The 23,431-nt window shown below is 45.9% G+C and overlaps 1 protein-coding gene across 6 annotated transcripts in view; it reads left to right on the top strand.

Moving 5' to 3' along the window:
• The window catches only part of IGF2BP2 (insulin like growth factor 2 mRNA binding protein 2), a 92,487-nt gene extending 69,420 nt beyond the window's left edge, over window positions 1-23,067 (top strand). For 5 of the 6 annotated variants that reach the window (XM_053311957.1, XM_053311961.1, XM_053311963.1 and 2 more), the window contains exons 8-16: window positions 2,221-2,343; window positions 5,013-5,148; window positions 5,498-5,626; window positions 10,582-10,650; window positions 13,707-13,823; window positions 15,546-15,620; window positions 17,844-17,975; window positions 20,101-20,214; window positions 21,672-23,067. In XM_053311957.1, coding sequence (XP_053167932.1) covers window positions 2,221-2,343; window positions 5,013-5,148; window positions 5,498-5,626; window positions 10,582-10,650; window positions 13,707-13,823; window positions 15,546-15,620; window positions 17,844-17,975; window positions 20,101-20,214; window positions 21,672-21,767 — 991 coding nt within the window. In that variant the 3' untranslated portion in view covers window positions 21,768-23,067. The remainder of the gene's footprint in view (window positions 1-2,220; window positions 2,344-5,012; window positions 5,149-5,497; window positions 5,627-10,581; window positions 10,651-13,706; window positions 13,824-15,545; window positions 15,621-17,843; window positions 17,976-20,100; window positions 20,215-21,671) is intronic. The other variant, XM_053311958.1, reaches the window with a different exon arrangement.
• Window positions 23,068-23,431: the final 364 nt, after the last annotated feature.

Below are 23,431 nucleotides of genomic sequence, written 5' to 3'. Positions count from 1 at the left end.
TTGGAATGCACACTTTGCTTGTAATAGGGTCCCAGGATTAATTGCTAGACTCTCTCCAGTTAAGGATCTTGGGTAGAATGGCGAGCATAAGATTCTGGAAAGCTGCTGCCAGTCAGGGCTCTCAGCTGTGGGCTAAATGGAGCCGTGGCTTGGTATAAGGCAGCTCCATATAGATATATGTAATCTGTTTATAAATGTACATACCCACATGCTACGTTGGTCAAACAGTGAAGGCCTTCACCCCATGGCTAGCTCTAAAGGCTGAAAAGGCTCCTTTGTTTGTGTTTTTAAGCTACCATCCCATCTTCATGGAATGGGAGAGGTCCTGTTGCATCATGAAACTTCTGCTTATAGGACTGTTGCAGTCAGTGTTTCATTATAAGGCACTTAAATAAATAAAACCACCCTTGGAGTATATTGCCCCCTCCCCTCCCCTCCCCCCCCCACTTTTTTGACCATTTCTAACTTTAGCACACTGGTTTCATTGTAGGCATTTGAGAAGTCCTGCGTCTTTTCATACCCTGAATTGCTAGACCTGATCTGATTTGACCCATGCTAATAGGTGGCTAGAACACCTATTTGGGTCCGGACAAGTTTGGGTCTGGACAAGAATGTGCTTTGTAGTCAGCTAGTTCTGCTTGTTGATCAGAGGGCGTTTTAAAGGAGTCTTAAGAGCTGGTTCAGGTGTAATGCAGAGCCAGGATTAAATCCCAGCCTTGGGCAAGTGATGAAAGGGCTGAAAGAATTCTGCTTACTGTTCTGAATTGGAACAAGCCAGTTCACTGGTTACAATCCAAACTGAGTGATCTTGGGTTATTTTAGTCAGTGTTTCAAAAGGAGCAAGGATCTGAAGCTGGAATGGTATCATTTAGGCCAGATTTTGACATAACGGGGAACTAGAGGCTGAGCAGCCAGAGGTCCCAAAACCTGAACATCCACATGTGGGAAACCGCAGTTCGGAGGACCCTAACTCAACCTAACAGTTCGCTCACTCCAGTTCGAACCCTTGGTATGAAGTGAGGCTCGCTGCTTGGGCCTCCGGTTTGTGGCTGCCTCCATTACATCCAAATTCAGTAATGGAGGCAGCCTTTCCTGGAACCAGAATTGAGGGGAGTAAGTTCCTCCCTCTCTCCATCCTGACTGGCTGCCACAGCTGTCCATCAATCAAAGGAGGAAGCCCGGCAGCCAGTTCCCCCTCCTCTTTGCAGTCTTGCAGACTGCAGAGAGGAGGCCAGCACTTGCATCTGAATTTGGACAGGTAATAATGTCGGGGGTGGGGAGCAGAACCATGGGTCCACAGTGTTATGTCCAAATTTGGCCTGTGTATGTAATGATGATCGTGGCTTGTTCTACACCAGATTTTGGAAGTAGAATTATTCTAACCTTTGCACTCAAAGGGGCATGGGAAGCATGTACATCTGAGACTAAGGGATGTTGCACAAAGCCAGAATTTAGTCCAAGTTCTGCATTATGTCTCTGAACTGGCCCATAATCACCCAAATGAAATAGTTGCAAAGATGGGAAGGGAGGTGCTATAAATTGTGTGTTGTGACTCCCTGCATACTGCCTTCGAATATTTAAAAAAACCACGGTTGCCTTGTGTACATGTCACTCCCTGGCATTACATAGCACAGTAAAAACAAAAACTCTACCACAGAGTAGTAGAGATGTGCAGAATCAGGCTGCTTCAAGTATTCCAAGCTTGGAACGGAACATCCTTTAAAAGGGGGCCTGTTCTGAACTTGGAATGAAATGACCCATTCTAGGGTGGAACGTCCTGACCTGTTCTGAGCTCCATTTTGGAATTCAAAATGGTGCTCAGTATGGGTCAGGACCTTCTGATGAAACGTTCTGACAGAGCATTTCGCGCATTTTGCCTTCCATTCCAAGCTTGGAATGGAACACAAAATGAATTTCGTGCACACTCCCACGGAGTGGGAAGAGAGGTCTGAATGCTGCTGTTTCACTGTTTAACTACTTATTTTTACACCTGGAGAAATAATGTTGGTGGCCTGTCCTGAAATTTATGGAGCACATAGTTTGAAAGCTCTTCATAAAGGCTGCAGGTATGAAGTTTAGTCTAGCTATGGAAATAAGTGGAAATTGTACCAGTGTTTTCTCCAAGGGCCAATGAAGAGAAGGCCTATATATACTTTAGATGAGGAAGACTAGAGAAAAGTCATTTCAGCAAATAATTAAGTACTTTTTTGCATCTCTTAGAGCCGAAGAGATTCCCTTGAAAATCTTAGCACACAATAGCTTGGTTGGGAGATTGATTGGCAAAGAAGGACGAAACTTGAAGAAAATCGAGCAGGACACAGGGACCAAGATCACAATTTCTCCGTGAGTACTAGTGACTGGAGGAGAGTGGATTATCTCGGTCATTTTAGGAAACTGCCACTCCTAAGGGATGTGCATGGAACCGGCTGGCCTGGTTCAGTTCAAGGCTGGACTGGCCTCAAACCGAACTGGGCCAGTTCGGTCCGGCACCCCTTAGAACCACCCCTGGTTCATTTTGTTTGGGGGGGTGGGGTGGGGGTTTGCGCAGGGTTGGTTTTTTTTTGAAAAACATTTTTTAAAATAACCTTTAGCCCCTTTGGGGGGCTTCCTATGGCCCGCGGGGTGTTCCATGAATGCTCCCCCTCCCCCTGCTGGCCCCAGTAATCACTGCCGTGGCCTGTTTTAGAGCTTATTTCGGCCTGTTTGGGCCTCTGTATTTTTGTGTGGTGGCTATTTTGACTGCCGCCATGCATGCGCAAATGGCCTCTGCGAGGCCTGGCAAGGCCCAGGGCCTTGCAGAGGCCATTTGCACATGCGTGGTGGTGGTCAAAATGGCCGCCACACAAAAATATAGAGGCCTGAACGGCCCAAAATAAGCTCTAAAACGGGCTGCGGCTGTGATTACCGGGGCCAGCATGGGAGGGGGACATTTGCAGACCCCCCCTCCACAGCCGTTAGGAAGCCCCCCGGAGGGAGTAAAGGTTAAAAAAAAATTAAAATTACACAAAAAATATGCGAACTGGCGGTGGGGTTCGGTCCTGGTCCGGATGGAACCGGGGGGGAGGGGTTGGTTTGACCACAAACCCCCGAACCAGTTTGCACATCCCTACCACTCCTTGATCTGGTGCAACATGCATTGGCTGATATTCTATGCAGAGTTAAGATTGTACTAACTCAACTAAGGCAGTTGAGTGCTGCTGGGGTGTGGGATGTTGTTGATCTTCTCTTATCCTGGAAGTGCCCTGTGCCATCTAAAAATTTGTCTCTGGGGGTCGTGCAACCCCCAGGGACACATTTTTGGTTGGCACAGGGAACGTCTGGGGGAAGGGGAGATTTATTACATTCTACCCCGCGTGTGAGCTCCAGTCGTCAGGAAGCGTGTCTCAGTACGGGTGCTTCTTCCCACAGTGCACTTGTAGCTGTAGTCAGGATGTCAGCCAAAGTGTACTTTTGCCGGCTGATGCCTTTCCCCTGCACATACAGAAATCTGCTGCTGGTTCCAGCAGCTGCCCGCTCTGACAGTTGCTACAGCCAGCTGGAGGGGCCATTCCATCTCTCTCAGCAGTTGCCACTGCCACCGCTTGCCTACTTCTTGATCAATAAGTAAAGAGTAGTTGGCGGCAGCAGCTGCTGAAGCTGGTAGCTGCTACAGCCAGCTGCATGTGCAAGTTCCTGCGTGAACCATCCCCTGAATTGCTTGTTCCTCTGACCATGGAGAAAATTCCTTTCTGACACTAGGTATGAGCCTGAGCAAAAACCATCCCCTGATCCACCCCTTGAATTACATGTCTAATACTTAGAAACCTTCTCCTGCTTTCCAAACGGAATGTGGATATCCAGTGTAAGGTTGGAATGTCAGAGGCCTTTTGCTCATAAACTGGGCCTTTCCAGGCCCCCAATTCCAATCACAGCCTTTTGCACAACCCCATTTTCGGAGCCTCTTCTCACACTGCATTCAATGCCACTCCATATGGATTGATTGATTAAGTTTATTATGTCCCAAGTCCAGAAAACAGAAATGGTGGTGGGGGGGGGGGGGGGATACAAAATTACACTCCAGTTGTATCCTCGTGTTCACAGACAGTCTGAGGAGCTGTTGTCAAAAGTGCAAATCACTGAGCTAGATACATTGGTGGGGGCAATGATAGCTACATTGGTGGGGGCAACAGAGTACAGGCAGATGAACTGTTTAGGTTATGAGCCTGAAGCTGATGCGCGGTTTGCAGTTTTATCCCTTTCTCTACAACATCACATCTTCCACCTTCAGTGACTATACAAAGGTGGGCAACACTTCAGCTCATCTTGTCCAACCCAAGTGAGAACCTGAGAACTTTGAGCATGAGAAAAGGTGTGAACTTCTTTGTTGTTTTCTTGAAACATTTCATGCATTTGCAAGGGGTTTTGTTTGTTTGCACCCCAGCCATAGATTCTGATGTCCACAGCTGCTGTTAACCTAAACAGTTCATCTGCCTGTTCTCTGTTGCCTCCACCAGTGTATCTAGCATTTTGACTTTCAAGGTTGCAGGCAGGAATCTCTCTCAGCCCTGTCTTGGAGAAGCCAGGGAGGGAGTTTGGAACCTTCTGCTCTTCCCAGAGCAGCTCCATCCCCTGAGGGGAATATCTTACAGTGCTCACACTTCAAGTCTCCCATTCAGATGCAACCAGGGCAGACCCTGCTTAGCTATGGGGACAAGTCATGCTTGCTACCACATGACCAGTTCTCCTCTCCTACAATATGCATGTATGTACCCTGGGGCTGCACAGCCCTCAGGGATGTATTTACACATTGCACAGAGCACTTTGCGGGGAAGGAGCAGCGCACGCGAGGGCCCGCGCTTCAGGAGTGGGAGCGCATTTGCCGCACGTGGGCTGCTTTTGGCTGCAGGCATGCAGTGCTAGGATGTCAGCCATCTTTATTGCCTGCTCTGCGGCATCAAGCATGCAGCACCTTAGAAATCCAAAGAATTACTACCATCTGGAAAGGGTTTTCACTTGTTTTTTTGATTGTCCAGTTTACAGGATTTAACCATTTATAACCCTGAGAGGACCATCACTGTCAAGGGTACTATTGAGGCCTGCTCCAGTGCTGAGGTAGAGATCATGAACAAACTCCGGGAAGCCTACGAGAATGACGTTGTGGCAGTCAATGTAAGCAACCCCTCGTACTGCCCTTGTGTGTGTGGCAGAGCTCAGGGCTCCTAGTTAATAGACTGAAAAAGGAGGAGGCAGGGGGTGCCCTGCTCACTCCAGCTCAATTGCCAGATGCCTTCCTTCACTGCATGTGAGTTGTCTAGCCCAGAGATTCTCAATGTTGGGTCCCCAGATCTTATTGGACTTCAACTCCCATAATCCCCAACCAGAGGCCACTGAGGCTGGGGATTATGGGAGTTTAAGTCCAATAACAGCTGGGGACCCGCCGTTGATAATCCCTGGTCTAGCCCCTTGTCTCTCCCAAGTTGCTTAATCGTCTTCCATTTGTCCTTGTGTTTCTTTCTAGCAACAAGCCAATCTCATCCCTGGACTTAATCTCAATGCATTGGGCATCTTCTCGACAGGCTTGTCTATGCTTCCCTCTGGAGCTGGAGCTCGCAGGCCTGCTGTTACTGCCCCCTACAACCCTTTTGCTGTAAGTAGCTGGAAGCCCAGCTTTCCCCTGTGTGCGTCTGCTTAGGTACAACAGTATGGTCGCTAACGTGCTGCTCTCTAGAGCAGCGGCTCCCAAGCAGTGGGATTCCCAGATGTGGCTGACTACAACTCCCATCAACCTCAGCCAAAAGCCATTGTGAATGGGGATGCTGGGAGTTGTAGACTACGACATCTGGAGACCCAAGGTTGCGACTTCGCTGCTCAAGAGACGAGGGACCGAGGAAAAGAGCACAAGCTGCTGCTCCCCTAAAGGAGGCTGAGATGATCTCTGTGTAAAGAGCTAGTGTGGTGTAGTGGTTAGAGTGCTGGACTAGGACCAGGGAGACCCGAGTTCAAATCCCCATTCAGCCATGAAACTAGCTGGGTGACTCTGGGCCGGTCACTTCTCTCTCAGCCTAACCGACTTCACAGGTTTGTTGTGAGGAGAAACTTGAGTATGTAGTACACTGCTCTGGGCTCCTTGGAGGAAGAGCGGGATATTAAATATAAGTGTAAAAATAGGGAGCTTGCCTGTATGCTGATCAATCGCACATGAAGGGGTTGTAGGTGGGACCGTTTTAGCCCCACCTCCAGCAATTTAAGTCATTGCCCTTATTTGGTGGCAGGTTGGTAGGTAGGTAGGAGGGGGTCCCTCTAGTTATCGTTCCTGTGTGTGAAGAAGCAGGCCAGCTGCGTCTGCCTTCACCACAGGAATAGAGTTTTGGAGTGTGTGTTTTCTCTACTCGATTTGCAGGCTAGGTGCAGTTTTGGGGGGATGGAGCTGAAGTCCTTAGGGATGGTGGTATTTGTGGGCTTGAGGTAGTTCCTTTGTTCCTGTGAACTAGTAGTATGAAAGCCAGTTTCTTTAACAACATCCTAGTGGAGGACACCTTTCAAATAGGGATACGTCATCTGGTATCACCTGTTGGCTGTCCTTCGTTATTCTGTTTGGAGCACAATAGCTTGGGGAGTTTGTAGTTAAATGTCTTCTGAGTATGGCAGGCAGCCTGTACTCTAGCATTTAGCCACATAAGCATAGATGGCTGGGATGCTATTTCTTGCTACCCTCTTCCTCAGAGAGAGACCCTTTGAGGAGAGCCAGACTTAAGCTGTGTATTGTATTCTGCACATTTGCTGCCAGTTTGACCTTTATCTGTCACAGTTTTTGGAGAAGGAGGTGTTTGTTTCTGATTACCTGTGTATGATTCCATGCAGAACAGCATGTTTCTCATTATGGAGGCTCATGTGCAAATACCTCACCATGCCTGTTTGAATCTGGCAATGAGTCTTCAAACATGAGGAGAGCCCTGAGCTTATCATCAGAGCACAGGCTTTGCATGCACAAGGTCCCAGGCTCAATCCCCGGTATCTTTAATTAAATAGAAAAAATCTTGGAGACCTGTTTACCAGTCAGAGTCAACCATAGTGGCCTAGAGGGTCTAAATGTTAAAGTTAATGCTTCCAGGACGTGGCCCTTATAAACTACCCGTTTCTATTAATGTCCTCTCCCTGATCCTTTTTAGATTTGGTGGATATTTTGAGGAGGGTAGCATTGCATCACCCTCATGAAACCAGGCTTTATGAACATAAGCTGCTAATTGGGCAAAGAGGCACCTTTCCAAGTGGTGGGTCTCATATTTAGTAGTGGGGGAGCAATTATCTCTATTCAGCCCAGATAGCATCCCTCTCGGAGGCTGTTTCTTGCATTTCTCCTTTAAAGTGTGAGTCCCTTTGGGATAGGGAACCATTTTCCCATTCCTTTTACTATGTAAATGGCGTTGAGAACTTATTTGTTGAAAAGTGGTATATAAAATAAATATTCTTAATAAAAACAGCCTTGCTGGGTCAGAGCATTGTCTCAAAGGTCATAAGCATTGTACATCATTGTGTCTCAAAGATCTTAAGCACGGCTGGGTACTCAAAGGTTTGATGTCTTTGAGGGTGGAGGTTCTGTTTTTAACCATGGATATGCCTCTTCTTTATGAATGTGTCTAATAGGCTAGCGGTCACCACAGACATCCTGTGGTAATGAAGCTGTAGTGATTACATACAGCCTTTGTCTCAGAGCAGCTCACGTGAGGGGGGAAATGCTGAGTCATCCTTGGCGAGCTGCCTGGGTGGGCTTCTCATAAAACTATTCTGTGTATCCGGTAGATTTAAAATGCTGCCACCAGATCTCTCCTACAGGCTACTCTGAATGGGAATTGGAGTGATCAAAGATTCCCATTCACCTTTTCCTACTTGCTAACAAGCAAGTGTATCAATCCAGTTGTTCTCCTAGGCCTGCTGCCTGCACATGGAGTTAAATTGTTAATTTGGCCAAGATCTCATTGAGACGCGTTTTGCACCAGAGAAAATCCCCACCACCACATTCTGCCTCCTGGGTCAATAACCACCCTTGAAGGCTTGAAGGAGGTAAAGAACAAAGAAAAACCCTTTTATTCAAAAGGCTACAAAAATAGGTTGTCTTAAGCTTCAGTTTTAGGTTGCATTTAAGAATGCTTAAATGGTTACAGAGTCCTTTTCAATTACTACAGACTAGTTCCATCCTGGGGCTTTTAGTTTTTGGATACAATTAAAAAAATACTTGATAGGTTACAAAAATACTTTAAAAGCACCCAAAATGATGCTGGGGTGGCACACTTAGTTACTTAGTTGCAAATAACAGATATTTAGGAAATGCAATGCATGCACACACAGAAATATAAGTTTCTAATGCAAAATCTGACTAAACAAACTTTTCTGTAGATTAATCTTCCAGAAGCCAAAGCCCAGGCTTCCTTTCCTTGAACTCACCAAACTCCTGATGAGAATCAAACCCCTGCAGTTCTATCTTCCAAAAGCTGCAGTCATCCTGTTGCAGCAAACTCCATTGCCACATGTCCCCCCTTCTCTTCCATCAGAGCACTTCCTTTCTTGTTCCCAGAATTCACAACAACATCTTTCTAGGTCCCACCAACCCTGATATACTGATTGGTTGTGCCCAGGAGTTCACCAGCCTGTCAGTCAAGATAAAGGTTCACTTCCTGTTTACTTTTTAGAGGGAGAGGTCACTACAGAAGCCCAGAAGCTAATTACATACTGCATGAAGAAGTTTCCAAGATGTTTGTCTTCCCTGGAGCTGGAGGAGGTTTTCTTTGAACTATGCATCCTAACCTGAGACCCCAAACTATTTCAGAGCAATAGTCTCTAGATGTTTGTGACATCCAGTACAAACAGTCCTGCCTGCACACAGCGCTGGCTTCTCCTTTCTTCCCAGAAGAGGGCACTGATTCCCATCTGATAGGAATACAGGAAGCTGCTTTACACCAAGTCAGACCATTGGTCCTTTCTGCACAGACTGGCACGGCTTCTCCAAGGCTGCAGGCAGGAGTCTCTCTCAGCCCTCTCTTGGAGAAGCCAGGGAAGGAACTTGGAACCTTCTGCTTTTCCCAGAGCGGCTCCATCCCCCAAGGAGAATATCTTACAGTGCTCATACTTGTAGTCTCCCAGTCATATGCAACCAGGGCACGGACCCTGCTTAGCAAAGGGGACAATTCATGCTTGCTACCACAAGATCAGCTCTCCTCCTGTACTACCACAAGACCAGCTCCTCTGCTAGGAACAAGTAGTCACAATGATGATAGAGTTTTTGCACCCATAGCGTGCAATATATTTTTTGCATTTCTTCCCAGAACCTCCTTAGAAGGTGTACATTGTCAGTGGAAACTAAGTCCTGATTTCTTTAGCTCTCTAGCCCCTTCCTCTCTCTCTCTTTCTCCCCTCTGACTTCTTGGAACAGTGTCTTGCAGGGAAGAATCTTCCTCTTGCTGCTGTTTCCCTTCCTTGCTGCTTTGCTTCTGAGGAAGCTGAGCAGAAAGGCTGCCAGAAACCCTCTGCCTCCTGGATCTAATTGGGTTTGCCTCTTTCCATCTGGCATGTCTCTGAGGAAACCAGGTAGGAAACAGAGACCAGGCTATGCTGGGCAGTCACCAAACCCAATCTGAACTATGGTGTTGCCCTCTAGAGACAAGGAGGAAATAGGTCACCTGTGAAGGAGTCTCACAATGCCTGACACAGAATGTAAATACAATTCATTTTTGTGTGCAAGAAATGAGAAAATCGTTGTCTTCTCCCATTCTCTCACCATTTCATTTCTATAAACCAAGGGACAATTAATAAGTTCTGAAGGGTAACAGCTATCTTTATGATGTGTGCCATGCCATATTAGTGAGTTGTGGGTGTGTGCATGACTTGAAAGTTTTGTTTACACATATATATTTTCACGACATGTTGAATGTGGTGGCTTATATGTATTAATAAGCCATTAAAGATAGGACTTCCATGTCAACTCAAAGCATACTATTTTCAGCGGAAGCAGTTAATGCGTGTAACTGAGACTGAAGCCCTATTCACATATTATGGTCAACACTCCTACAGTGAGTGTATGGTGTACACAGGTACAGTTAATCACATGTTATGTTGAACGTAGGTACAGCGGCACACTTTTTATCTGTACCATGCATTTGTGGGGCTGGTGCCAGGTTCACGTTTTAAATGAATGCAGGTACAGACATTCACACAAAAACATTTGTACACTTGAACAACATAATGTCTGACTAGGGCTAAATGTTGAGTAATGTTTAGCCCTTTGGAGATCAACATTCATTCATCCATTTATTATTTTTCGATTTAAACTGTTTTGGAAGCTTTTGTTGAAAAGTGGCATATAAATATTTGTTGTTGTAATTAACTGATGAGAAGCCATGTGATGGCCATGTGTACGTGATTCCCCTTGTCTTCTCAGTGAGCAAGCATACTGCGGGGGGAGGGTGCAGGGAAGTCAGGATAGAGGATATCTTTTAAAAATGCTGGCTGCACCTGAGAGAGGAAGGCGTGCTCACACTCAAGCCGAGGAGATGCAGCCCTCTGCTCCTGGCCCCTCCCCACTGATTGTCACTTTCTTTCCTGCCATAGAGCCAAGCGGCATACCTCTCGGGCCTCTATGGAGCCTTGCCGACTGGCGCATACCCACATCAGCACTCCGTAAGTGCGTTGCACTGCTCTTCCTGGATGTTGGCCTTCCACGCACTTTGCTTTGCAGCACGCCTGTCTGTCGCTTCTGGAGCCTTTTAGGCACCCTTTAGATGGTTCTGTCCTGGAGTGGTTTTTCAGTTTGTTGCCGTCCACTCAGTCCTGATGGGGCCATGAGTCCGACTGCTGAAGAAATTAGCAGAGCCACCAAGGAGCACTTTCTCTGCCCTTCTTTTCCTTTGCTGCCAAAGATACACCTCGCTCAATATTGTCTACACTGACTGGCCACTGCTCTCTAGGGTTTCAGATGAGTCTTTTCAGTCCTACCTGGAAATGCCAGGGATTGAACCTGGGACCTTCTGCACGCAAAGCAGCTGCTCTGCCACAGAGCTACGGCTCCATCCCCTTCCAGTGTCATCCTTTACAGTGGCTCACACACTGCGCAAGTGCTACATGCACCGTGCGACGTAATGTTTGCACATTGGAAATAATGGCCATCAGTTGCACAATTGTGTTTGCGCAATTCTCGTGATTAGTGCAACTGTGAAAATGTTGCATTGCAAGGTGCACATAACGTTGTGTGGCATGTCAGCCAATGTATCATTGACGCACCAGTATAGGCCACAATACCCTCTTCCGTGATAGGCAGCTCACCATATCTTGACCATACTCACTGAGCCTCTTCGTTTATACCACCTAGTCGCTGCAACCCATTACCATTGGCCTAGCATATTGGTCTCTTGCCCTAGTGGCTGTCAACTCCTCAATCCCCAGCCCCCATGTTTCTTAATGATACTGTAGATGCAAATTACCATAAAGAAAATGGACAGCCAGGACTTGGGACCAGCAGTAGGGATGTGCACGAACCGTGGTTCAATCCACAGTTCAAGTACAGTCTGGGATTGCAGTTTGGGTGCTTTAACAAAGAGGAGCGCAGGGCCTTGCCTGCTTTCCGCCACTCCATGGTGGAAAGCAAACGCAGATGCCATGTGTGTGCTGGTGCCATGCACAACTTTTTGGGACATGTATCACCTCAGCAGGAAGCTGCATGGAGTAGCAGAGAGCATTTAAGGACCTGCTTAGGTGGAAAGAAGGTAAGGACCTGTGCCCGAACCATGGGTCAAGCCATGGTTTGTGCACATCCCTAACCAGCAGGTGCAAGGGCCATTATGAATTATATTGTTGTGGCAAATCAAGCTTGTTTTCCATACAACACTCGGCTTAGGACTGATCAAGACTGAAGTGCTGGCTACAATGGTTAAAACTCTCATTTTAGGGATGAGGGGTAGATAAGAAAAATTATGGAAGATGAGCCATTGTGAGGCTCCTGTAGGGAGGAGAGCTTGTTCTGGACTTGAGGGATTCACCCATGGATCAAAAAGCATGGAAATTGCAAGTTAAGGTTCCTGCCTTAACTTCTGTGCTGTAGAAGTCGTGAAGGCAGTCCACAGTCATGCATATTGTGCTCACTTATAACTTGGACTCCATGCACCCTCATTTCCCCTTGTTCTTTCAATCCCAGTCCTTTTTCATGGTAGGTTGGAGGAAACGAAGCTGGAGACGGTGCTATATTCAGTGTTCAATGAGGACATTCTACATTTCTGATTCTAACAACCAACTTCTTGCAAAGCTTATTTTCACCTGCAGAACCTGATCTCATGCATGTTTAAGCAAAAGTAAAATCAGGCTGTGTCAAAATACAATTGGCACCAATGGGAGAGTCTCCCACTCCCAGGAGACATAGAAGAGGAGGGCAGAGAGTTAAAGCCTTTCCCCCACATGCTGTGGTCCCAATCCACAGGGATCTGATCCAGGTGCTGAAGCAACAGCAGCAAGTACCTTAGCATTAAATGTATGCTTAACATAATGTGTCGTTTGACACTTAGGATATGGAATTCCTTGACTTTCATTATACCCAGTGGCCGCCATCCAGACAAAGTTGCTCAATGGTACTGCTCATGAGTTGTCCTAAAGGATTGCTTAATTTCAGTAGGACTTCCATCAAATAATTTAGTCAGGACGTCAGCCACTGTCTTTAACTCTCAGTTGCTGGGGGAGGGTAGTTCTTTCTTCTTAGAGACCTTTCATGCTTGCTGTTTTCTTCCTGTGGCTCTTATCAGTTTTCTTAATGCTGCATCAGAAGCGCAAAATGCGTGGTCTCTCATTTCCAGCTATTTGAGATGCATATGATTGATCAAGAACTTAATTATAGTTTTGCTGTGTGCCATAGAAGCAAACACCTCCGTGTGCATGTGCATAATGGCAGACAGTGGTGTATTTTACACGAATAATCCAGTAATGTAGTACTTAATACCACTGATAAATGAATTTTAAGCTTTTTTTAAAAAAATTAATCCACTGGGATAGAATATTGGGGAAAGAAATGGAAGTTAAGAGCTTTCAAAATCACTATAACGGTTTATTGGAACAAGTTCCTAGTCTGTTGTTAAACTGAGTGGATCAAGGAGCTAAGTGTATACTCAAGATCATTCAGTGTCAATTTGTAACTCCTTTAATGGAACGTTAACCAAAGATGTAACCACCCTACCATATTCCTAAGCAGGGTGGTAAAGGGGAAGTTTCCCCCACTTTTTCAGTGCATACTGATGATTGGTGGAGGCTTTGAGTGGAGAACCAGGGGTGGTATTGATTTGGGACTAATAAATAAAGGGTTACTGGAATGTGATCACGTGTATGTAGTGCTGCCTGTGCTCAGGTAATGCAAAGAAGGGGTAATGAATGAATGACAGAGGAACTAGGGGGCAGTGTTTTTCCCTGCACTCATTCTGCATATGGAGCTTACTTTGGGGTAAAGTTGGGCACAGTGTCTCCTCACTCCCTTTCCCTGCAGCTTAGCTGAGCATTTCTCTTTGCTTTGCTGGTGTGGGTCTCGTCTGTCACCTGACATGGAGAGCTAGTGCTTTCTTGTTCTCTGCCTTATTGTTGCATCTAAGTCAGATCAACCGTATGGGACGTCCCGCCATGGCGGGGATTGGGGTTGGAATCGTACAAGCTGGGAAAGTGCGCTTCTCTCCCAGGTACATTTTGTATCACTTTGCTATCCACAGTTGCCAGAGCAAGAGGTGGTGAATTTGTTCATCCCAATGCAGGCCGTGGGTGCCATTATTGGAAAGAAGGGCCAACACATTAAGCAGCTGGCAAGATTTGCAGGTGCCTCGATCAAGGTAAGAAGTGCCTTTGATGGCCTCCTCCTTTTGCTGCCTCTTCCTTTCCTAGCATGCTGGTCACTGATGCCTTCTGCCACTGAAGCCAAATGCTGTCTCCACCTCAGATCTCTGGAAGCGGAGGCAAGATCCTTCTCTAACAGAACCAGCATCAGTTAGTTTTCGGCCTTCCTGCAACACCAGCACTGGCCTTCTAGTGCCCCACCACCCTCTTTATCTAATTCTATTCATCACATTTGTATCCCACCCTTCCTCCACGGTACTGAAGGCAGTGGCTGACATGGTACACAAATCCTACACAGGCAGCAGGGCTTGCAGAGATGGAAGCAGCGACAAGGCTGGAGAGATTGGGTGGGACCGCTAGAAGTAGTACTGCACTTTTTCCTATTGGTGACTAGGGGAAGACATATGGTCACACTTCTGGCAGCCCACAGCTTCGGCTCTGCAAGCCCTACTAGCTACTTAGGGTTTGCATATCACATCAGCCAGTATTTTAAAAGCTATTGCAGTGAGTTGCCACCAGCAATTTGTACATTGCAAACAAAGAAGCACAATGGAGGAAGAGGCAAATGAGAGAGACTGAACAGCTCTCCTGGACAGGTAGCTGCAGATTGTGAATGCCCTCTGGATACCTCAGAAATCAGTTATCTCCCCAACTGTGAATGTAGGCTGGTTAGAAAAGACAGCTGCTGCTCGTGCCAGACAGCTGATGTACTAGAGAAATGATTCACTGATGGAGAAGATTGACTCAGGTTACTCTTGGGGCTTGCTGATGACAGAGCCTGACCAGCCCCACATGACTGCATTCATGACTCCATGTCTACACAATCTCCATGAAGAATCCCAACCTCACTTACTAATGTCAATCAAGGCAGAACTATTGCTGAACCTGCCTGGTTATATAGGCCTTAATCATGCAACTACTATATTTGTACTGCCTTCACATGTGTGTTTTCCTAAGGGCTGCCTCCCATGCAAAGTGCATGTTTGGTTCATGAAAGTGCTCGTGCAGCTCACTCTTGAGATGAAAACTGTAACATGCAAAATGTGTCTTTGGCGGTTAAAAAAAAAAGGAGGGCTGTGTAGAAGCAAGGAAAAAACAGCTTACTAAGAAATGAGGGGAGGCATGCAGATTGCACTGTGGATTTCCTCCTTTAAAGAGCCTGCCATTTCAAAGGAGGCAATCTACAGCATGAGCAGCTGCATGCCTCCCAATATCTTGTTGCTGCAATTGCCAGGAATGGGGGAGAGACTATTGTGAAATACAATTTTTCGGCTGGAGCTTTGCTCCCTCTAAAACAGCAACCTTTTGCACCAAAAATCAAAGCCTGCAAAGAAATTAGGCCCTGCACATCCAGGTTCTCAAACCTGGATGTGAATGAGAACCAGTCGTCAGAGACAACAATAGTAAAAAGAATTTAGACTTTTGGAATTGTGGAATCCAACATAATGTGCAGCACCTGCTTTTTGCTTGGGAGCTTGTTGACAGAATCATGTGTCATCTAAGCTGGCAAATGCCTGCTTTAAGCAGTCAGGCAGATAATGTATTTTACACAGTAAGGTTTTGGCTACTGCAGCTGTTCTTGATGAAAAGTATCCAAAACGTGGACAGAAGAGGACACCCTCATAAAACCTGTATTCCGGAGGCACTGGTGGTGTGTGAAGTGGCAAGACCACGCAGACTAAGTTGCCGTATCTTATTATGTTCTCTGTGGCTTACAGATTGCACCGGCTGAGAGTCCAGATGCCAGTGAGAGGATGGTTATCATCACTGGGCCTCCAGAAGCGCAATTCAAGGTCAGTAGAGAGCAGGCTTGTGTCATGTTATGCAAGGCAGTTGTGCCTTGCTCAACATGACACATGTTATGCAGCACCCTAAAATGTCAGCATGGTAGCCACCCAAGAGAACAAGAGTGGTGCAGACTGGCCTTCCCCAGCAATTCAGTAGTTCTTGAATGCAGCTGTTGTAGCTAGCCCAAAAGACTAAGCAGATGGGAGATGTAGGATCACAGAAACCATGAAGTCACTCCTTATACTTCTCTCCCATGAAGGCATCCAGTGGTGGTGTGGTGTACCATCAGTTTTTCCACACATGCACAGACACAGAGCCCAACTTCGCCTCTGCCCTTATCAACAAATGTCCCCATTTCTAGAGCTTTGTGTATCTACAGCAGGTAGTGAACATAAGAACAGGCCTTCTAGATCAGACCCAAGACCTATCTTGGCCAGCATCCTGTTTCACACAGTGGTCCACCAGACGTAGCACCCAAAAGCAAAAGTGCAAAGCGGCTGCATATGTACATCTTTTGTGCTGCAGTTAGAGCTACTGTCATTTAGACAGCACAACAGAATGTGGAACTTTTCTTTGTCCAGGACTTGAAAAATACTCCAGTTGTGTCACACAATGCTGTGTGAAAGTGGCCTTGGGCACTCTTTTTCAGTTGAGGAGTGGGTGGGCCACCTGCAATGCAATATGACAGCGGCTTCTGCAAGACTTAAAGGAGTTAGGAAGTTCCTTAATTAAAAAAATTCTGCTGAAAGTTTTCTCTCCACTTTTATCACTGCATTTATTCATTTAAAATATTTATACCCCTCCCTTCCAGCACACTACTGCTCAAGGCGGCTCACAACATTAATAAAACAGATACAATGTAAAATAAAAGACTAGTAAAATTAAACGTTAAAAGACCAGGCTAAAATGACATTTTAAATTTTCTAATTAAAGTTATTTAAAAAGCTAAAGAACCTACCGGATATAAGCAGCAGATAAAACATTTAAAAGCCTCTTTTAAAATATGTGTTTTTAATGGTTTTTTTAAAAGCACTGTGGGCGGGACATGGGGAGGGCATTCCAAAGCTGAGGGGCCACCACCACCAAAAAGGCCCTGTCTCTAGTCTCCGCCAACTGGATCTCTGTAAGTGGCATGGCCATGAGCAGGGCCTCAGATGACAAGCGGAGGGCCCTGGAAGGTTCATATGGACCTGCAGGTTTTTGCCTTTGAGCTATATAGTTTGACTCAGTAGTGAAACTGCATCTGTCTCATACATTACATTTTGTAGGTGTACACCTTTAAAAATGTATAGCATGAATGTGTCATATATATGTTCCAAACAGATACATTTTAAGGCAGGACTGGCTGCAGCTCCCCGTTGAGTATTCAGTTTGTTGTCTAAAAAGGCCCTGTTCTGTATTTGTAAATTTGGATCACTTGATCTTGAGCTATTAAGACCTGGGCTTGATAGCCACATGCTTGCTTCAGCCTTCACAAAATTGCACCACTTCCATTACCAGCCCACATACAGCAGTCATATCCGACTATATTGTTTTAAGTAGTAGACTATATTGCTTCACAGTCTGGTGACAAGGAACAAGCCATTGCTGTTGCTGGGTGATGGTGAGTGGGCTGTATTCATTCTACATTTCAGCCTCGTATGCCTGTGAAGTCCATATATGGGTCACTTGTACAGACTGCCCTCTCTCCCCAAATTATCTGCTTTGCTATGTGGTATTTATGCCCCCATCCTAAAGGCTACTGTGTGAGCAGAACACACTAGGACAACTGCTCTCCTTGGCATAGCACGCCAGTCCCAATGGCGTAGTAGAAGCTAACAATTACCTCCTGCCCTCTTTAATAACACAAATATGGGCTGTTTGTTGGGACTAGGAGGCTTAGCGGGCAATGGCGGGTGTTCCAACTGGTTGGATTCTTCCATGCTTTCTAGACATAGAACCATATTTTAAGTCCAAGCTATCATTGCTTGTGATGTAGCCGAAAGTCAGGGCTGTACACAAGGTGGGAGAATTCCAGGCATAACATCTAGCAGCGATGAAAAGGTGGAGTATGTGGAATGGCCTGGAACTCTTCACTCAACCCCAGCCAGAAGCCCTATGCTCCTTATCTTTTTAGTCGGGAAAGCAGTTCCTTTGCAGCTCTGTATGTGCTCTGTATGCAAACATATCTTTGTACACAGATTAGACTTCAGATGGAAATTTATTATCTGATCTTTTTGTTGCCCCAGGCCCAAGGACGAATATTTGGGAAACTTAAAGAAGAGAACTTCTTCAATCCAAAAGAAGAAGTGAAGCTTGAAGCCCACATCAAGGTGCCTTCCTCTGCAGCAGGCCGTGTGATAGGGAAAGGTGGAAAAACGGTATGTGGGACAGCTGATGGGGAGACAAGTGAAGTGGCTTAAAATAAAAACTGGCGGCTCAAGTATCCTGTGAATAGGACTGGATGATACACTCTTGGATTGGTTTGACTACAGTGTGAACAGCCATTTCTTTTTTGCACAGCCTACTGGTAATTTTTTGCACAGCCTACTTGATGAGGTCATCAAGGTGCACGTGTCTGGGACTGCAAAAATGCAAAATGATTGATGTGGGCCCTGCAACAAAATGTGACCGTGTCTTCCCCTCCCTGACAGGAGTACTCCAGAGTTCTAGGCAGCCTGGAACAGGAGTCTTGTAATGCTGTTTGGGGCTCATCAAGGACACCTTTTTGTTGCCTCATTGTGCTATATAGGGCTAAAGAGCTCAGGTTTAGGCCTGACTGACAGCCCTGACATTGAGCAGTTTGCTACATAGCAGAGGAGGGCCGTTTCTGGAGAGGGGGAAAGATTGTCCCCCCTCCGCCACACTGTGCATCCCCTCAACCATAACCCTCCAAGCAGTTTGGAACTTGAGCAGGCCTGTCCCTTTTGTCTTCTACCTGACCTCCATTTTCCTTCCCTCCCCCTCAAGTGACACCCTAACATTCTGGGCTGGTTCAGAAGATACTTCCATCAGCCCCTTGCAATGATGTAGGGGAGGAATGCGGGCATGCTGTCCTTCTGCGGACTGTGCACATCAGTAAGCTAAGGGAATTCTGGCCCTCATCACGAGGAGGCAGTCCCTTGTGGGGCAATTGCCCCAGGCAGGAGCAGGGTGGTGAGGGTGGCACTGGCGGGGGAAAGCTGGGTGGCAACTGCGATCCTTAGAAGCATCGGGGTAGGGGGGCAGGGGGTGACAAAGGGAAAGCTGGGCACTTGCGTGAGGTGGCTGGGAACCACTGGGAGGAATGACAGCTCTTGGTACGAGTACCCAGGTTTCCCTTTGTATGTCCCTGGATGCTGCCAAGGATCATAGCTGGGCCACTTTTAAAGGGCCACCACCACCCATGAGGGACTGCATCCTTGTGGTGTGGGCCGGGAATTCCAAAAAGGGAGTACCGAAGTTCATGAATGTGCAGGGTCCTTGTTTTACTGCCACTTAATTGTGTGGGGATGCAGCTTGTTTAAATGACCCCTCAGTATGCAGATTAAGTAGTACGAAATTGCATTTAATATGCATGTTGTGGGGTGACTTGGATGAAGTCTCCCTCCCTGGGATTAGGCTATGGGGTGGGATGATGTATGCACTCCTAATTCTCCATGCAGTTAGGATCTGCCTGTGGGTAGTGCCACCTGAGCCAGTTCAAAGTGTCTTAACTGCTCTGAATGATGGACTCGGACTTGCACATTCTGCCTGATATCTTCTGTTTCCAAGGTGGAAGTGGGAAACCATAGAAATCAATGGAGTAATTAAGAAACTCAACATGGCTGTGATGGAATAGCAACATATTTATCTTTCTCCTCCTCCTCTGCCCTAGGGGCAGCAGTAGAGGTTCTTGTCTTTGTCATTCAGTGTGAACCCAGAAGATCCCTTCCAGACAATACAAAAGAGTGGTTCTAGTGTTTTCCTGTCTCTATTAATCACTATTTAAAATATTTATACCCCATCCCTCCAGTACACTACTGCTCAGGGCGGCTCACAACAATAAAATAGATACAATATACAATAAAAGCAATAAACTTAACCAAATTAAGTAAACAAGTTAAAAGTCAGGTTAAAAACACTTATCAGTATTAAATTTAAAAGCTAAAAATTGAGAATTATAAAAACTAAAGAAGTTATTCTTAGATTTATTCTATGCTTTTAAATTCCACTGAGGTGCTGGAAGCTCATGGGGCCATACATACATACATAGCTTTTGAACCTTCTCTTTTCTTTCTAATTTATACATGTATGCATAACTCCCTAGTGTGTCTATGGAGTCTCTCGAGAATATAGGAACTATTGTGGGGCATCTTGGTACCCCTGCTTCACTTCCAAACTGTTAGATGTAATTGGTATACTGCATCTCTTTCTCCGTGATACTCACAAAGTAGTTTACATCACCACAGCAAGAAAAATATAAGCAGTTGACCACTTGAGTTGATTATTTTAACTAATTTTTGTCTGCACATTTTACTGTTATAGGTGAATGAACTACAGAACTTAACTAGTGCAGAAGTAATCGTACCACGTGACCAAACACCTGACGAAAATGAGGAAGTAGTCGTCAAAATAATCGGTCACTTCTTTGCCAGTCAGGTGCTGTACCACTTTAAAATGCTTTATTCAAAAAAAGTGGTTAATGATAGCGACGCCCACCTTTTTAAGTTGCTTTTTCCCATAATTATAAGCCAGTCTTAAAAATATATGGAACTGAGTCCCCAAAATTTAGCTAACTGTTAGGTTTGCTAGTGACAGCAGTACCGCTTCAGTCTTTTGTGTGTGTATGCTCTAAACCCCTGGAGATAACAGATGCAGCAGTAGGGATGTGCACAAACACTTTGTGAAGTACCTGGGCAGCGGAGGAGAGCTGGTCTTGTGGTAGCAAGCATGACTTGTCCCCTTAGCTAAGCAGGGTCTGCCCTGGCTGCATATGAATGGGAGACTAGAAGTGTGAGCACTGTAAGATATTCCCCTTAGGGTATGGAGCCGCTCTGGGAAGAGCATCTAAGTTCCAAGTTCCCTTCCTGGCATCTCCAAGATAAGGCTGAGAGAGATTCCTGCCTGCAGCCTTGGAGAAGCCACTGCCATAGTCACTGTGTAGAAAATACTGAGCTAGATGGACCAGTGGTCTGACTCAGTATATGGCAGCTTCCTATGTGCCTTTAAAAGAGCAAGTAAGGAGTCCCCACCCCACTGCTTTACCCTGGTCAGTGCTCAGGTTTTCAAAAGATGTGCGGGGCCACAGCACTGCTTCCTGTAGCCCCAGCTGGCATCAGCACACACATGGCCAGGGCGCACACATTTCTCTTGGAAAACTGAGCCCTGGCAGCAGGGAAGCAGCAGTAAGCAGATAAGGAGCTCCTTACCTGCTCTTTTAAAGGCACCCCACCAGCAGCAGTTGAGCTGCTTCGAATGCCAGTGTTTGAGCCAGTTCCAAGCTGGCTCGTGCACATCCCAATACAGCAGCACTTAGAAGTTGCCATCTTTATTTTAAAAAAAACCACTCTAGAATGTCTGCAGCATGACACAGGGTCATTTCCTACCTCATTCTAGAGTGTAGGAAAAAATTGTGCCCAGAAGCAGTCAGCTGCTGAGAAGACGATCAGCACTGCTGAATCTGCCACTGCACACAGAAGTGCAGACAACAAAAGGAAAGCGAGAGAAGCCCCACCACTCACCCAGCTGTAAATTCCAGGTCACCAGTTGAGTGGTTAAAGATGAGACTGATTTAAGGATACAATGAATAGATTTGAATGCAAAGGTATTAGAAAAGGAGGGCCAACACAGAACCCAAACCTTAGCTTGAGCAATATTGTGTCCTGTTTCAAATCCCAAGGTCAAGTTTCTGCTTGAAAAATGCTCGAGACGATATTGCAGAAACCACTAGGCAAAATGATGGCAACACCAGTTGTGTGTTCCAACTTTAAAATAGACATCTGTGCACAATATTGCTGGGGTACAGAGGAAGGAGGTTGATTGTCTCACTCGTCCTGCTTACCTTCGACTGCGGAGTCTGCTTTTCTTACCCGTTCTCGTCTTTTTCTCGGCTGCAGACTGCACAGCGCAAGATCAGGGAAATTGTCCAGCAGGTGAAACAGCAGGAACAGAAACACCCTCAGGGAGCCCTTGCCTCACAGCGCAGCAAATGAGGCTCCAAGGTGCTAGCCAACAACAGATGAATGTAGCCCTTCCAACACCTGACAGAAGAACCGAACAGGGAGCAAACCAAAGACTGTCGGGAGGCATCCAAGTCTGCCCAGGAGGCTGGAGCTCCACAGAGGACTTTACTGTACACAGGAAGGGGGTGGGCTTCAGCCAGCAGGGTCCTGCCTCCCTCATGCCACAGCCTACATGGAGTCTGTCTAACAGTACGATGCTATCCCTTTAGTTGGCCTAACCTAGGCGGAAATTTTGCAGACAAACCCATTCAGAACCTTTTCTGTACATCTGTACATACTAGGAAAGCATTTTTTTTTTCACACAGTGCATGAGCTGCTGTACAGGACAGCATTAATATATTTTAGAATTAATATAGCTAACAAAACTAACTCCAGTCTTTAATTTCTTTTTAAAACAATTACATTTTGTTTTTAGAAAAAGCAGGCTTTTCTAGACGAAAAGGAAAGAAGCTAGTCCACGTATGGATTTCTAACAAAGTAGGATGGAGATGCAAGATTGCCAGCAGCAAAATTTTAAGTGGGAAAATGAAATATTTTTAGGACTTTAGGAAGACTGATGGCAGCTACATGCCATCCTGGATCGCCTGTATGTGCCAACAGAAGGGATACAGTCTTGTTAGCAGAGGAATCTCTATGCATTTCTTTCTCCAGCTCATGTGATCTTCTCTTTGCTTCACAGATCTCAAACTGGTTTTTGCATACAGTCTCTCCTTTTGTACCACCGGACAGTGCAGTGCTCTAACACACATCATAGAAAAGACAAAAAACTACCCAGCCACAACTTCCACTTTGCTTATCAGAATGCCAAGCTTCAGTCATACTTAGGTTTCCTGGAAGGCAGGGGAGAGAAAATCTTGCCTGACAGGAAAGCAGAGCACACTTGGTACATATTTTGCATGTAGGATGCTGCCATCAATACTTTGGGAAGTGGGTTTTTTAAATGGGATTGACAAAAGGTTGTTGGCCTAGGGCATGAAAATTGCAACTTTTTTTCAAAACAAAACACGAACTACCTCAGGTGTTTTCATACCTCAAGCACCTTTGCTCTTGTGTGTCCCTTTTTGAGATTTTGTATGCCTTGTAAAACTGAGAGTTGGAGCATTTTTTATTTTTTTAATAAAAATGAGTTGGAAATGAAACAAATTTAGACAAAGACAGCTGCCAGGTGGAAGAAAGCATCATTCTGCATGATGACTATTCTGTATTCTCCTTCTGCTAGATGAGAGCCAATGGCCTCGAAACATTTAATAAAGGCTAGAAGTGCAAGAGACACTGGAGCAGAACTCCTGAGTTTGGTAGGTTACACACCGTGAGAGTTTTCTGTGTTAACAGATGGCTGTTTTACTGGTTTCTGTGAACATACCATTGTACCATCAGACTGCAATGCCAGTTTTCTCTACTTCAAACAGTGTTCTGTGAAAAAAAAACAAATATATCCAGCTAACAAGAGCCTGACCACAGTAGTTTTATTTAACATCAAGTGAGACGTGTGAAAGTGGGTGGCGTGCAAGTTCTCCTCTAGTCTTCTTCCTTCCCATTTAGCTGGAGAATCATGTGCAGTCTTGTGAGGTCAATGGACAGAACAGAAACAAAAAGGTTACACTTCCTACAAGTGTCTAGATCTTTCCAAACTC

The sequence above is a fragment of the Hemicordylus capensis genome, chromosome 3 (assembly GCF_027244095.1).
Source record: "Hemicordylus capensis ecotype Gifberg chromosome 3, rHemCap1.1.pri, whole genome shotgun sequence".
Classification (NCBI taxonomy): domain Eukaryota; kingdom Metazoa; phylum Chordata; class Lepidosauria; order Squamata; family Cordylidae; genus Hemicordylus; species Hemicordylus capensis.
This window is presented reverse-complemented; position numbering and strand designations above follow the sequence as displayed.